We start from the raw sequence: 14,141 nt of genomic DNA on the forward strand, positions 1-14,141 counted from the left end.
TACAAGATCTCTTCTGAAGGAGACAGCGTGGCTGCATATGGAACATCAATTATCGCAGCTTTAGAGGGATTTGCTGAAACTAGCTTAAAATCCAAGTGAAGAAAGTCAGGAGAGAGGGGAGAGTGTTCTTGGTTTCTATTTAATTCATCTAGAACAGTAATGGTCTTTAAACTCAAGGTCCTAAGCACTTTCCTTGGGCTGCACTGTCTTTCTGTTTTAAGAGATAAAAGAAAACTTGTTGAAAGGCTCAGTCAAAACTACTGCATATGGATTAAACCAAAGAATTAAGACTGCTTAAACACATCTGTCTTGTGACAATTCTATCAGCTTCTGTTGCTGAAACCAAAAAAAACCACAATGGGTAGGGCTTCTTTTTCTCTTCTCTTGGGATTTTTACTGACATGAGATGTTAGAAAATGATTGGTAATGCTAGGCTGACTAAGTCCAAGGGAGTTTCCTGAATGCAGAGCGACGCAGAGTGCCTGGTAACAACTTTGTGCAATTGTTAAATATCCCATCTGGAACAGAGGCCAAAACGATCTCAGCACTGAGGTACGAAACTATAGGACTTCACAGAGCCCTTCAGTCCTCCTGAGTAGATGAAAAGGTCATTATGTAAGACCTCATGGGATAGTGAGGTTAGATAAAACATGGCCAGACAACAGATCACCAAGATGAAAGTAAGTGAGTCTCCGAAATATTCTAAACAAAACCCTCAAAATGGTTAAACAAATGACCTAGACTCCTTTCATGGCCTTTTCTTTCAATGGTGGGCAATAAGGAAAGATTTCAATTCATATCTCCTGCTGACACACCTCATTTGTTCTAATACTTGGTCAGCTAAATTAAAACATAAATTTAAGTATTCCTAAAGATTGCCCAAACGAATTTGGCACCAGGCATCCCTGTTTCAAGACCCAGCAGTGGGTTTGCTATTGTTGATGATCTGTCTTCGTGGGACATAATTTATAAGCCATTGGTGAATAAAGCAAGGAGAAAAGTAATTAAAGAGCCTGGATCCTTCCTAGAATTGATGACCACATTTTTGCTAGATACACCGTGAGATATTCTGTTTCCTTTTGCATTGCTCAACCTATCTACCCTTAAGTGCAACAGTCAGATCTCTTGTTTAACTTGGGACTGGTTTAGAAACTTATTTTGATGAAGACAGAATGAGTTATTTGCTTCATCAGACAGGCTCCCAGGAATTTACTGCCTGCAGTAAATGTTTTAATCTGGTTCTAAAATCAAAACCTCTAGACTTCATGAAGACTTGGCGATGCTCATTATGTGGGTTTAATTATTAAGGCATGCCAACATCCATGCACAGCAGAGCCTCCTCTTTCAGCTTGCTTTCTATGAGGATTCTAGGAGTTATGAATCTCCTTTTGTGTCTGTACATAGATATGTAGATACAACTTTAACAGAAAATAATAAGACATGCTTAGTTTTCTGGTGGTATCATATAGATTATGACTACAGTTCCAAATTTGTGTGGCATGGAAACCCGAGGCAATCTATTAAACTTGTATTGCTACTGTGAGTGTTTTAAAAATTCAATGAAAATACAGCAGCACTTGCCATCTGCTGAACTTCATGTGAATAACAAGCTCAAGATAGGTCAGAGCTTCATTCTGGGCATGGTGATGCTACCGTGTAATTCTGGAACTCGGCCTGTAGAGGCAGGAGGGTCAAAGCTCAAGGTCACCCTTGTTCTAGGTTCATCTCTGCTGCTGTCATAAAAACACTCTGGAAAACCCAATTTAGGAGAGGAAAGGGTCTGTTTCAGCTGACTTAGAAATCAGAGCAGGAACTTGACACAGAGGCCACGAAAGAACTCTGATCATTGGCTCATTCACCGGCTCCTGCTTAGCAATTGTTCTTAAACAATTAAGGCCTGGGGATATTACTGCCTAGAGTGAGCTGTGTTCTCCCACAATTAATAATCAAGACAGTGCCCTATACACATGCCCACAGGTTAAGCTAAAGAGGACAATCCCTCTCTCGTGTGACTCTAGGCTGTGTCAAATTGACAGTCAAAGCTAAATTGGACACTGGGCTAGACAGTTGGCTTGAGTTCAGTGTTGATGACATGATACTTTCTCACAGAACAAAACACACAAACAAAACCACTCTACAGTGTCCACAGCCTCTTTTGACAAATCTTTTTCATGTTCTATCTTTGCAGACCTAGGTTTCAGTAGTTGCTATGATGAAAAGCAAGACGATAGGGCAAATTGGTTTGTAAAAGGAAGTGAGGGCCAGGCATAGTCTGATCTCAAGATAGGGCAACACTGCCACACTCAATAGGCATACGCTTCTCAAACACAGCTACCATCTTTTCCTTTTGGTGCCTGCTATGGCTACTGTGTTGTTAGGATAAGCCAGAGGCTGACAGCTAAACACTTCATAAATGTGACTTTGAAGTATTTCCTTGGACCTGGGAAACTTTGGAAAGCAGGAGGCTCGGAGGCACCTGGAGTGTGTGGCAATAGTATCTGCGGTATACAGTGCAAACCACATGGGATTATACGTGATGGTCTCATTGGTTTCCTCTACTCTGTCTCTTTATTAAACCTTCCTGACTTTAATTATCATCATAAAAGGAACTTCTTATGGTATGAATACTGAGAAACTGGCTCTCAGTATTGCAAAGAAAAGAGAGATTTTACTGTTCGATAGAGGTGAAAGGGTTCTTACCAGACCAGGAAGTTCGCAGCATCTATCTTTACTGGCCCATGATGTAGAGCAAACGATATCAAACATTTGTAACTGGAACTGATTCAGAAAGATAATGATCATTCAGTAAGGACAATACAGATAAAGTGTGTTCATAGTTCTAATTATTTCACCAGAGATAAGATACCAATGTATTTTTAGCATAATATTCCAGTAAATTTAAAAATAAACCCAAACTAATTGTGTTCCTGAAACAAAGAATGATCACATATTCTGTCTATACTTGCTCCACATGCTGTCTAAATCCCCTTCCCATCATTTCTTCCCCTTCTCAGATACACCGACAAGAACCTTAGTTCTGGGGGCAAATTCCTCCTTAGAAGCCCCTTATACCTCCTCCCAAATGCCCCATGATCATAAAGCATTCTAGATGCCCTTCACAGATCACACCTCACCTACTACTCTGTTATCTGTATTATCACACCCTTCAGTTCTTCAAGGTCAAGAGAACCGCTCATCTCCGAGTCACTTAGCATAGCAGCTAACACATAATAAACACGCAGAAAGTCTGAGGAATAAACTTAGTTCATTCCTCTATGCCATCATTTTCACTGTAAGCAACATATTATATAGACTTTTCTGAGACAATAATAATAACAGAAAATAAAACAGTCCTGTGCTAGAAAAACTTATAAGGAATGTGAGACTCCTAAATAAATATTGTGCTCAATGAGGTGCTGGGAGAGATTCATAAGGAGTGCCATGGGTACATAAACTTTGTGTATTTCTATTTAACTTGTCACACTGTAAATACTTAGCCCTATTTCATTCACATATGTTGGTAATAACTCAAGACACGAGGTGAACTATACAGAAATATCTTTATAACATTAATGGGGGCTAACACTAACTTAAGCACTTCATTGTTTCTACTTATTTCTTTCTACATCATTTTGAAGTATTGAGGTATGGCATCAATAAAATAACTGGGAAGATAATAATGTTTTTGTTTTAATCTACAACTTTCCTCCAGCAAGTAATGCTTTCAATAAGGACCTTAAATATGTAGGCCAAAGAATGCTACTCATCCTTGGCCCCGAGCCCTCAGGGTGAAAGGACAGTGCTCTATTGAAAGAGGCTACCGGAAGTTCCAGGAGCATCACTAAAAAGCCACTTCTAACAGCAAGAAATAAAATCAGGTTTTCTTTTCTCATGCTCAAGAATAACTGTGTGCATTATTGGAATGTTTTACCAGTAAACAGAAAAACCTTGAGTTTTGAAAATAGACTCAAAACTTAGGATACCCAAGATATAAGATACAATTTGCTAAACGCATGAAACTCAAGAAGAATGAAGACCAAAATGTGGACACTGTGCCCCTTCTTAGAATTGGGAACAAAACACCCATGGAAGGAGTTACAGAGACAAAGTTTGGAGCTGTGATGAAAGGATGGACCATCTAGAGACTGCCGTATCCAGGGATCCATCCCATAATCAGCTTCTAAACTCGGACACCATTGCATACACTAGCAATATTTTGCTGAAAGGACCCAAATATATCTGTCTCTTGTGAGACGATGCAGGGGCCTAGCAAACACAGGAGTGGATGCCCACAGTCAGCTATTGGATGTATCACAGGGCTCCCAATGGAGAAGCTAGAGAAAGTACCCAAGGAGCTAAAGGGATCTGCAACCCTATAGTTGGAACAACATGATGAACTAACCAGTACCCCGGAGCTCTTGTCTCTAGCTGCATATGTATCGAAAGATGGCCTAGTCGGCCATCAATGGAAAGAGAGGCCCATTGGACTTGCAAACTTTATATGCCCCCAATATAGGGGAATGCCAGGGCCAAAAGAATGGGAATGGGTGGGTAGGAAAGTGGGGGGCGCTATGGGGGACTTTTGGGATAGCATTGGAAATGTAATTGAGGAAAATATGTAATAAAAAATATTAAAAATTAAAAAAAAAAGAAAATAGACTCATTATTCAAAACACCTTACTTTCTTGAAATTATCATAGCAATGTATTATTTACTAAAATGTCAGCAGAAAACATAGCTCACCACCACCACCCTTGGATATTTTAACATCCAGGCTACAAAGATAGATATTTAAGCCAAAACAGGGAAGCTATACAACAAAATAATGATCAATTAAAAAACTTAAAAATGAGAACATTTCCAAAAATGCACTATAGCAGACTTTTGTAAATATAAATAGCAAGAAAGAGTTCAAAAGATTGGAGGCCATGGAGCCAGGCTTCTGGGATAGGAATCCTGAGTCCAGCCTTCGTGAACTAAGTTATTTTGAAGAAATCAGTTCCTGTTTTGAACTCTCATTTTTCTCATCTGTGAAAGTATGTGCCAACATAGTTGGACACCCATTCTCTGAATGTATGAGGCTTTCTGACTGTTGAAATGATGCCAAAAACTTCTCTATCTGGATTTGCTGGGTGGGTTGTCTGTAAAGTCCAGACCCATTAAAGATGTCTAAAGTTTCTGTTGAATGTGTGTCAAAGGTCTATGCAAAACATAAATACATCTAGTGTCTAGACTTAGATTCCATCTTCAAAATCTCTCACTGTGTTTATTTGAATATTCCAAACTCTGTAGTTCCAAGTATTTCAGATAAGAGATACTCAATTCTATTACCTATTCTGTTTGCTGTGAAGACCAAATGAGTTTATATGGAGAGAGTACTAGAACAGTGTCTGAAACACACCGTCAATAAATAGTGACTATCCTTTCAGAGTTCGGTGCACAACTCTCTCACAATTTACTTCTAAAACTTATAAGCCAATAGTGTAGATTCAAAGCAGAAGTAAGAGTGGCACGGGAAGATACAGAATAGTTTTCTTCTAAATTTTATTACTTACTTTTAATGATTTGGAAAAAATCTTAACAAAAAGACAATATTAAACAACATGTTTCAAAACTCTGCTCTGTGCTGGCTATTATTCTAAGCACTTTATGTCTAACATATTTTTCTCAGATATCACCATGTACCACAGTGATGGTCAGATCCATTCTCTAATCCAGGTCTGTAGGACCTGAAACAGTTTAGTCTGAGTAACTGAAGACCATCATGAAAGTTCAATTCCAGCTGAGATTTGAACAGCCCAACCAATGTGTGGTCTAAACATGTGTGGTTTATTTAGTAATAAATGTGTCTTTGAGTTAATGCTTAAAATGAAGATATCCCGGGCTGATTTTATAATGTTACTCCACTTGGAAACATTTATTCAATGGGTCTTATTATGGATAACATCAGCGAGAGTCAGCTATGTCTGGAAGTCATTCATCCATTAAAAAACTTAGCATTCCTGGATAAAACCTTCATGTTAAAATATTTTAGTGAATGGAAAGATTTACTTAAAGCAAAAGCCCTTCACCACCTCTAGTATGCATCAAGCCTTCTTGAAGTTTCTCCAATAAACACTCAACACTCAGCCACCTATTGCTGCATAATGTCTACATATAAACTTTTGCCTAGCCCTCTGCCCTGTGGAGTGATTAAGATTTGTATGAGCTTAGTTTATCTACTGAAGGGATCAAACATCCACTAAATATTTGATGAAGCCAGTACTGTCATTTGAAGAATGCTACTATGTGGGATGACTTTTCTTTCATAACTTAGATGGGATCTGCAGATTTTTCTTTGAGGACACCAAATTAATTCATAGTTGTTTTGTATTTGTGATAGCTCAGATTCCTTAGCTGTCTTTAGGACTTCTTTCCCAAGGCACATTTCTACAGATGGATTTAAAAACAGCAATAGCGAAAAAAAAAGGCTTCTGGCTTTTACTCCGAAAGCAATGGCATACGTAGCTGTTCAACTTCCACAGGAGATAACATAAAGATGTTATATCAAAGCATTTTGTACATGAGTGTCTTGGAATTCAAAACAACATAGTTCAAAAGAAGGCATAGCTCAGGCAGTTAACACAAGAGACAGCCTCCTTCTACTTAACCAAAACATATAAAAGACAGATTTTTAAGACACAAGAAAGGACATGTAACCTTCCACTAAGTGTAAACTTAGTAATTTCTCTAACTGGAATCCTCAGTCAATTGCAAATGCTCATTTTTCATCACTGGACATTTTTGTCTGGGTGTAGCTCAAAAGGCAAGTCATTTGGGGTCAAATGTTAGCAAGAAAATAAGATTAAAATATTTTCAGCACTTGAGTCATTTTGATCTATGAATGGGAGTTTCAAAGTTCTCTTGGCTCCCCTTTCCACTCAGTACCGGATTTTCTCCTCCAACTTTTTTCTTAAATAATCTAAGTATATTCATGAATTTATACAAATCAAAAGCTTTCTGTATATAAGAAGATCCCATAGAGAGAGTTGCAGAGACCTAGGACACCTTCCATTTCTTACCAGGTATCCAACTTCTCGTTGACTTCATCAACAAAGCAAGAAGTACTTTGCCATGGTAGAGTTCCGAGCTAGGGCTTGCTTTTAAGTTATTAAATTTTAGGAAACACATGAGCATTCCGATTAAATTAAGAAAGGAAAGTTAACCATTATTGTGCCTCTTGGTAGAATAAATGCTTCTGTGTAGAAATATTTTGAGAGTAAGATATGACCACAGTTATTTGCAAGCTTGTAACTGAAATAGTGAGTCCTTGAAGCTGTGGAAGAAGAGATGGGCACATGGCCTCTGGATAAGACCTGTTGTCTTAAGATGGACAGAATCAGAGTCCAGCAGAAGCCAGCACACTGCAATGGAAGCCAGACAGTCCGGGGGTGGAGGGTGGGCTCAACTTCCTCATATTTTTTTTTTTGAAATGAGAGCTCTCATTAATTCAAAGCTAAGTTTTAGCATCAATTAAGTAAAGACAGTATGAATATCTCTTCTTATGGTTTTAGAATACTAAGTTGATATTTCACAGGAATACACATTTCATAGACCACAGCAGACATATGAATTAGCAACTGTTTTGATTTAAGGATTTAAAGAAGCAACACATAGAAAAATTCCTTTCAGAGGCCCTTGGTCTTGCGAAGATTATATGCTCAAGTACAGGGGAATGCCAGGACCAGGAAGTGGGAGTGGGTGGGTTGGAGAGCAGGCAGGGGGCAGGGTATAGAGGGGAGTTTTGGGATAGCATTTGAAATGTAAATGAAGAAAATATCTAATAAAAAATGAAATGTAAAAAAAAAAAAAGAAAAAAAATCCTTTCAAAAATTTATCACTTGTTTCTTAACATCAGGTTTTTTTTTTTTTTTTTTACTTCTTTATATATTTCAAGTATTAGCCCTCTATTGAAAGGGTAGTTGGTAAAAATCTTCTCACATTCTGTAGCCTGCCACTTTGTCCAAATAATGGTTTCCTTATAACTTATGATTTTATTTTGTTTTAATTTCTCTCTCTCTTGTGTGTGTGCATGTGTGTGTGTGTGTGTGTGTGTGCCTACATGCATGTTCAGGAGTGTACACTTATATGTGTTTCTTGAGTATTTGACTCTTTTTTTTCTGTTTGTTTTCTGGTTTGTCTTATCTGGTTTGGTTTTCTTTACTTATTTTATTTTTGATATTTTTGAATTTTAATGTGTAGGAGGAAGAGAGGGTGAGGTTATGGATGGGTAGAGAAGTAGGGGTGATCTCAGGGGAGGTTAGGATAGGGACAACTGTGATCAGAATATATGGTATGCAGGGAAGCCTGCGAGAAAGGTTACCACTTGGCTACTGAAGAGTCATCAGCTAGTCTACTGCTGAATTCTACACTAAAACCTTTACTCAGTGAATAGAATTATAGGTGGCTCCTATAATGTTGTTTCTTGGCATACTTCTCTTTTATTTCAATAGCAGGAGGCTGAGTAAATGCCAAGTGAATAAATGCCTCAGTGTTAGATTCCAAAGGTAGAAAAGGCACTTTAAGAAATGTAGTTCTGTTCCAGACGCTCAAGGCTTTTCTAGAATCATCAAGAAAGAGAGAGAGAGAGAGAGAGAGAGAGAGACAGAGAGAGAGAGAGACAGAGAGACAGAGACAGAGACAGAGATAGAGACAGACACAGAGACACAGACAGGAAGGAAGGGAAGGGAAGGGAAGGGAAGGGAAGGGAAGGGAAGGGAAGGGAAGGGAAGGGAAGGGAAGGGAAGGGAAGGGAAGGGAAGGGAAGGGAAGGGAAGGGAAGGGAAGGGAAGAAGGGAAGGAAGAAAAGAAAAGGGAAGAAGGGAAGGAAGAAAAGAAAAGGGAAGAAGGGAAGGGAAGAAGGGAAGGGAAGGGAAGGGAAGGGAAGGGAAGGGAAGGGAAGGGAAGGGAAGGGAAGGGAAGGGAAGGGAAGGGAAGGGAAGGGAAGGGAAGGGAAGGGAAGGGAAGGGAAGGGAAGGGAAGGGAAGGGAAGGGAAGGGAAGGGAAGGGAAGGGAAGGGAAGGGAAGGGAAGGGAAGGGAAGGGAAGGGAAGGGAAGGGAAGGGAAGGGAAGGGAAGGGAAGGGAAGGGAAGGGAAGGGAAGGGAAGGGAAGGGAAGGGAAGGGAAGGGAAGGGAAGGGAAGGAAGAAAAGAAAAGGGAAGAAGGGAAGGAAGAAAAGAAAAGGGAAGAAGGGAAGGGAAGAAGGGAAGGGAAGGGAAGGGAAGGGAAGGGAAGGAAGAAAAGAAAAGGGAAGAAGGGAAGGGAAGGGAAGGGAAGGGAAGGGAAGGGAAGGGAAGGGAAGGGAAGGGAAGGGAAGGGAAGGGAAGAGAAGAGAAGAGAAGAGAAGAGAAGAGAAGAGAAGAGAAGAGAAGAGAAGAGAAGAGAAGAGAAGAGAAGAGAAGAAAAGAAAAGAAAAGAAAAGAAAAGAAAAGAAAAGAAAAGAAAAGAAAAGAAAAGAAAAGAGAAAAAAGGTAACAAATGTCCTAAAAGAAAGACCTAGAAAGGCGAGGCAGTTATTTTTCTTTACACATATGTTTTGACAGCTAAGTTAAGCCTGCTTATTAGTTTAGTCTCCCTGGGGACAGCCACCACCTGCAGAATCTTGCATTTCTGAGCATGAGCTGTTTTTATTAAGAATGCAAGCAGTTTCTATACAGTAGTTATTATAACCCTAAATCCTCTTTCCTTCACTCAACTATGGTTTGAAAGGATACATTGTCTTTTAAAAGGGAATCCTTAGAATCTTCCAACATTTTGAATTCATGTCAGATTTGTAGGTGAGCTACTCTTATAATTATTCCTCATGGAGTTATCTAAACTGTGCCATCACACATACCCTTCCGCTGGTTACAGAGAAAGACCAACCCTGGGCTGGATACTTTGTGAAACTAAAATTGAAAGGCTAGGACTTTTCTCTCATATGGCATTAATATCACTAAGCAACACCCCCCCAAAAGGAGGACTGATTGACCTACTCAATTGCATTTTTAAGCTCTAACCTAATATTATCCATTTCAGCATAAGCAAATTCTTCAGTAAGTGGGAAGACTAAAAATCTATTTAGGAGTCCTTCGCAGACTTCTAGATTAGAAGAGAAGCTGTGGCTCTTTTCCCTCGTAGCCTTACAAAGAACTATTTACTTACTGACAATCTATAAATTCCCTCTTTGTCTCCTACTGGCTGCAAGTTGCCACAAAGGGCCCTCTGTTTAACGAACTGCATTGCAGTTGGTGTCCCAAAGCGAAAAATCACCATCAGTATACCTGAGACATATAGGCACATTTAGGTGTATAAATAAATTTTTTGATACTTCATTGATTATGTATATGGAGTATATAATTACCTCTGATGTAATTTGAAACACACTTTGATTGTTATTATAAAGTTATAACTATAAAATACAAATAGGGGATAATAGGAGATATATTAAGAGATTATAGTCAATGACAATATGGAGCCTACTAAAGATAACACTGTTTAAGGAAATAAATTATGCAAATCAAGTAGTCTGAGGCTAGATTGTAGCTCAGTCAGAGCTCCTTGCCCGATATTCACAAGGTCCTAGGCTCAAGACCACAAGCAAAACGCTAGGTCTGAGAACTAGCCCATTTCTATTTACATTCTAGCAAGGGTTCTTGAGCACTTATTCTGCTTGTAGAAATATGTCAGAAATTGTGATGGTGTTTTTAAAAGGAGCCAATGCTGTTGTTACTAAATTGGGGGATTTATATTGTCTAAGAAGGTAAAATATGAATAAATGAAAAAAAACGATGTGACTATTAATAATCAAGTTGCAAATGAGTATTTAGTTGTTTGTGAAATGTGAGGTGGAGGATGAAAAATTCATTGTTGTGAACATTTTCTTTTGTCCAGTGATGTAGCTGCTCATCTTTGAGTATTACTGTCAGGGACATTAGATGCACGAGGCTTAATGTTAAGAAAGTCATGGTAGTACTAAGTGATTTGGGCCTAGAGTTGCCCTCTCTCATAAATGGGCCCATCTAGTCATCCTCACACTGGCTGATGATGCATCGTAGCCTTAGTTTGCTAAATCTGTGTTTTTACAATCTCTCAAACACAGTTTCTAGTGTGATATAGAGGAGAAATGTACATTGGAATAGTCAGTCTTTTTAAAACTAACAAGTTCCTAGCTTTGGGCTGACTCACTGAATACTGCTAATGAGCTAGGAACACGCCCTGTTAAAACAAAACCCTGGAGCCACTGGAACTCTGTGTTGCGGGAGGGAGTGAAAGGAACGTGATTCTATGGCAATTAAAAGTCTCCCAGACTTCAATTCCATTTTAATGATGTAAAAATTAGTTTAGAAAGATCTTTACATGAGTAAATGGACTACTGATGGCATAAAATAGTTTTAAAATCTACAAACCTAACTCAAATTAGAAGCACGTGCTACTTTCCTAGGTAGAGGTTTGAATTCCAATTAAAAAAAAAAACACCTATGACACAAAAAAGCTTCAGAGTATTATAACATTCAAATCTTCAAATGCACTTAGATGATTAACTAGCCTAGTACCTGAAGCATTCTCTTTATAATATACAGAAGCCTACTGCCTTGAGCATCCATATTTGCTTAAAGAGTCATCATCTATCAACTATCTGTCAATCATCTATGACCTGTCAACTATCACTTGTTATCTATAGATCTATCTATCTATCTATCTATCTATCTATCTATCTATCTATCTATCAACTATGCATTTATTCATTCATCCACCCATCCATTCATCTCTTTGATAGTGGGATATGTTCTTCTAGCTGAGCTGCCTTGTCTGGCCTCAGTGAGAGAGGATGTACACAGAGGCTGCCCCACAGAGACTTGATGTGCAGGGGCAGGGATTTCCAGAGGCCCCCCCACCCACCCACTCAGAGGAGAAACAGGAAAAGTTGTAGGAGGGGATGACCAGGATGGGGGCAGTGAGCGAGCTGGAAATACAGTAAATAAAAATTTTCTACTCTGTCATTAAAGAACAATAAACATAAAAAGAAAAGCAGAGAGGAGAAAGAAGAAGAAAGAAAGAATGGAAGGAAGGGAGGAAGGAAGGGAGAGAGGGAGGGAGGGAGGCAGGGAAGGAGGAAGGGAGGGAAGGAGAGAGAGAGAGAGGGAGGGAGGGAGGGAGGGAGGGAGGGAGGGAGGGAGGAAGGAAGGAAGGAAGGAAGGAAGGAAGGAAGGAAGGAAGGAAGGAAGGATGGAAGGAAGGAAGGAAGAAAACAGCTAAATAAACAAATATTAAAGGACTTTTCCCTGTAACAGACACACAGTTCCATGTCCTTGTCTACTTACTGGTGCTGAGTTTCCATTTGGTCCTCTTGATCTGACCATTCTCCCTAGTACTTCCACACCATCCAATGTGATATTCGCAGATGCATTTATTGCCTTCTGGCCAACTTCCTTGCAGTCAACAACCACTTTGGCCAGAGTCTTGCTGACAACAACATGGAGCTAGATAAAATAAAAGATATTTTAGGATGTCCTATGCAGGGAGAATTAGAAACTTATTTGTGCAACTGTCTGGCTCTCGGTTAAGAAGTACAGAGAAGGAAGAGCATTCTGTTTCTAAGTACTTCGCTATGCACCTTTTCCATGACTTCTGGACATTCAAGAATCAGTCCTCTAGATATTTCACTTTGACATACTTTAAAAGAGCCACTCTATATAAGAGATTTTAGTTAAGCTTTCTTGATGTTTTAGTTAGCACACAAAGTATTGTGTGTTAGTATGAATGTTACACATGTGTCGTTATAGTTAGTTCTAATTTGTTCCCTTCCCCCACTGCCTTCCCAGATTTTCCTATCTCCGTGCAGCTGGAAGCGATCCTGACAGTGAAGGACATTTTCTTAAGGAAGGGGAAGGGTATGAATGAATACAAGGGAGAAGCCCTCCGGTTTATTGTCTGGTGTGATTTTCTCAAACTACAGTCTCAAGGACATGAAGAGCACTGTTGCAGCAGTCACGGGTTCTTTGTAAGGATATGGAAAAGCCAGGTCTTTTCATCCTTTAAGTAACTAATTAAGGGTAGGTTTGTTGTGAATAAACCAAGTAACCACACTCTAACCAAGTTCTGACACAGAAATCGATCGGCCTTCTACACATTTTAAATTAGGATTAGTTTTGCTTCGTGAATTCTACTTCTTTGTGGCAGACTAGTGAAAGGAAAACAAATCCATATTCCAATAATTATTTCACTCACCAAGAAAGGTAACCATGGCAACACTTCAAAGAGGATTGGATAATGTGAATCAAGGCTATAAAAACTAAGCCAGCTAACACCATGTTCAAATTATGAGCTGACTTTGTCAGTAACTTAACATCTTTTATATTAATATAGTTTTATTTTCCTGGTTATATTCAACTTTGTTCTGTTCCATGGTGGTATGAAAGATGAAAGAAATCAAGTAGATTCCTACCTATTTTTATTGAATGTTTTAAGTTACATCAGAATAAAAGCAATTCTAGTCAGTAGAGCAATTCATTTGAATTTTTTCCTCTCAGAAAGAAGCTAACCTTTGCTTAAACATTCTTAGGAAAATCCTACCACCTTGCTTGCTTCTTGTTAACACTGACATTTACAAAGAGTAGAAATTGACTTCTGTATGTTCTTGGGAAATTGTTCTTATGTTTAAAACAATACTGGAGAAAAAGCACCGGGGCAGCTGGGGCGCAGGGTCAGCTGACACTCGCCAGCTACCCACAACACCCGCCACAGGATCTTAAGACTTCTGGTGAGTGGAGCACAGCTTCTGCTCCAATCCAATTGCACGCGGGACCTGAGACTGCATTAGTTAGGGAAGCAGAAACCGGCCTGAGTAGGGCCACAGGCCACTTCCAGCCGGATCAGCACCGGGGTTGCTGGAGCGCAAGGTTGCCTGACACCTGCCAGGTACCCACGACACCCGCCGCAGGATTTTGAGACTGCTGGTGAGTGGAACACAGCTTCTGCTCCAATCTTTAAACAGTGACAACGATAACAACTAACCCCAGAGATTACCAGATGGCAAAAGGTAAACGTAATAATCTTACTAACAGAAACCAAGACCACTCACCATCATCAGAACCCAGCACCCCCACTTCACCCAGTCCAGG

At 39.5% G+C, this 14,141-nt stretch overlaps 1 protein-coding gene across 4 annotated transcripts in view; it reads right to left on the reverse strand.

Annotated features, from left to right (window-relative positions):
- Window positions 1-14,141, reverse strand: part of Col14a1 (collagen type XIV alpha 1 chain) — a 232,495-nt gene that overhangs the window by 64,065 nt on the left and 154,289 nt on the right. For all 4 annotated transcript variants that reach the window (XM_021183602.3, XM_029469983.2, XM_085831724.1 and 1 more), the window contains exons 34-35: window positions 12,342-12,500; window positions 2,701-2,778 (exon numbers count right to left, since the gene is read on the reverse strand). In XM_021183602.3, coding sequence (XP_021039261.1) covers window positions 2,701-2,778; window positions 12,342-12,500 — 237 coding nt within the window. The remainder of the gene's footprint in view (window positions 1-2,700; window positions 2,779-12,341; window positions 12,501-14,141) is intronic.

This window comes from Mus caroli, unplaced genomic scaffold (genome assembly GCF_978045245.1).
Source record: "Mus caroli unplaced genomic scaffold, Mus_caroli_1 scaffold_16, whole genome shotgun sequence".
Classification (NCBI taxonomy): domain Eukaryota; kingdom Metazoa; phylum Chordata; class Mammalia; order Rodentia; family Muridae; genus Mus; species Mus caroli.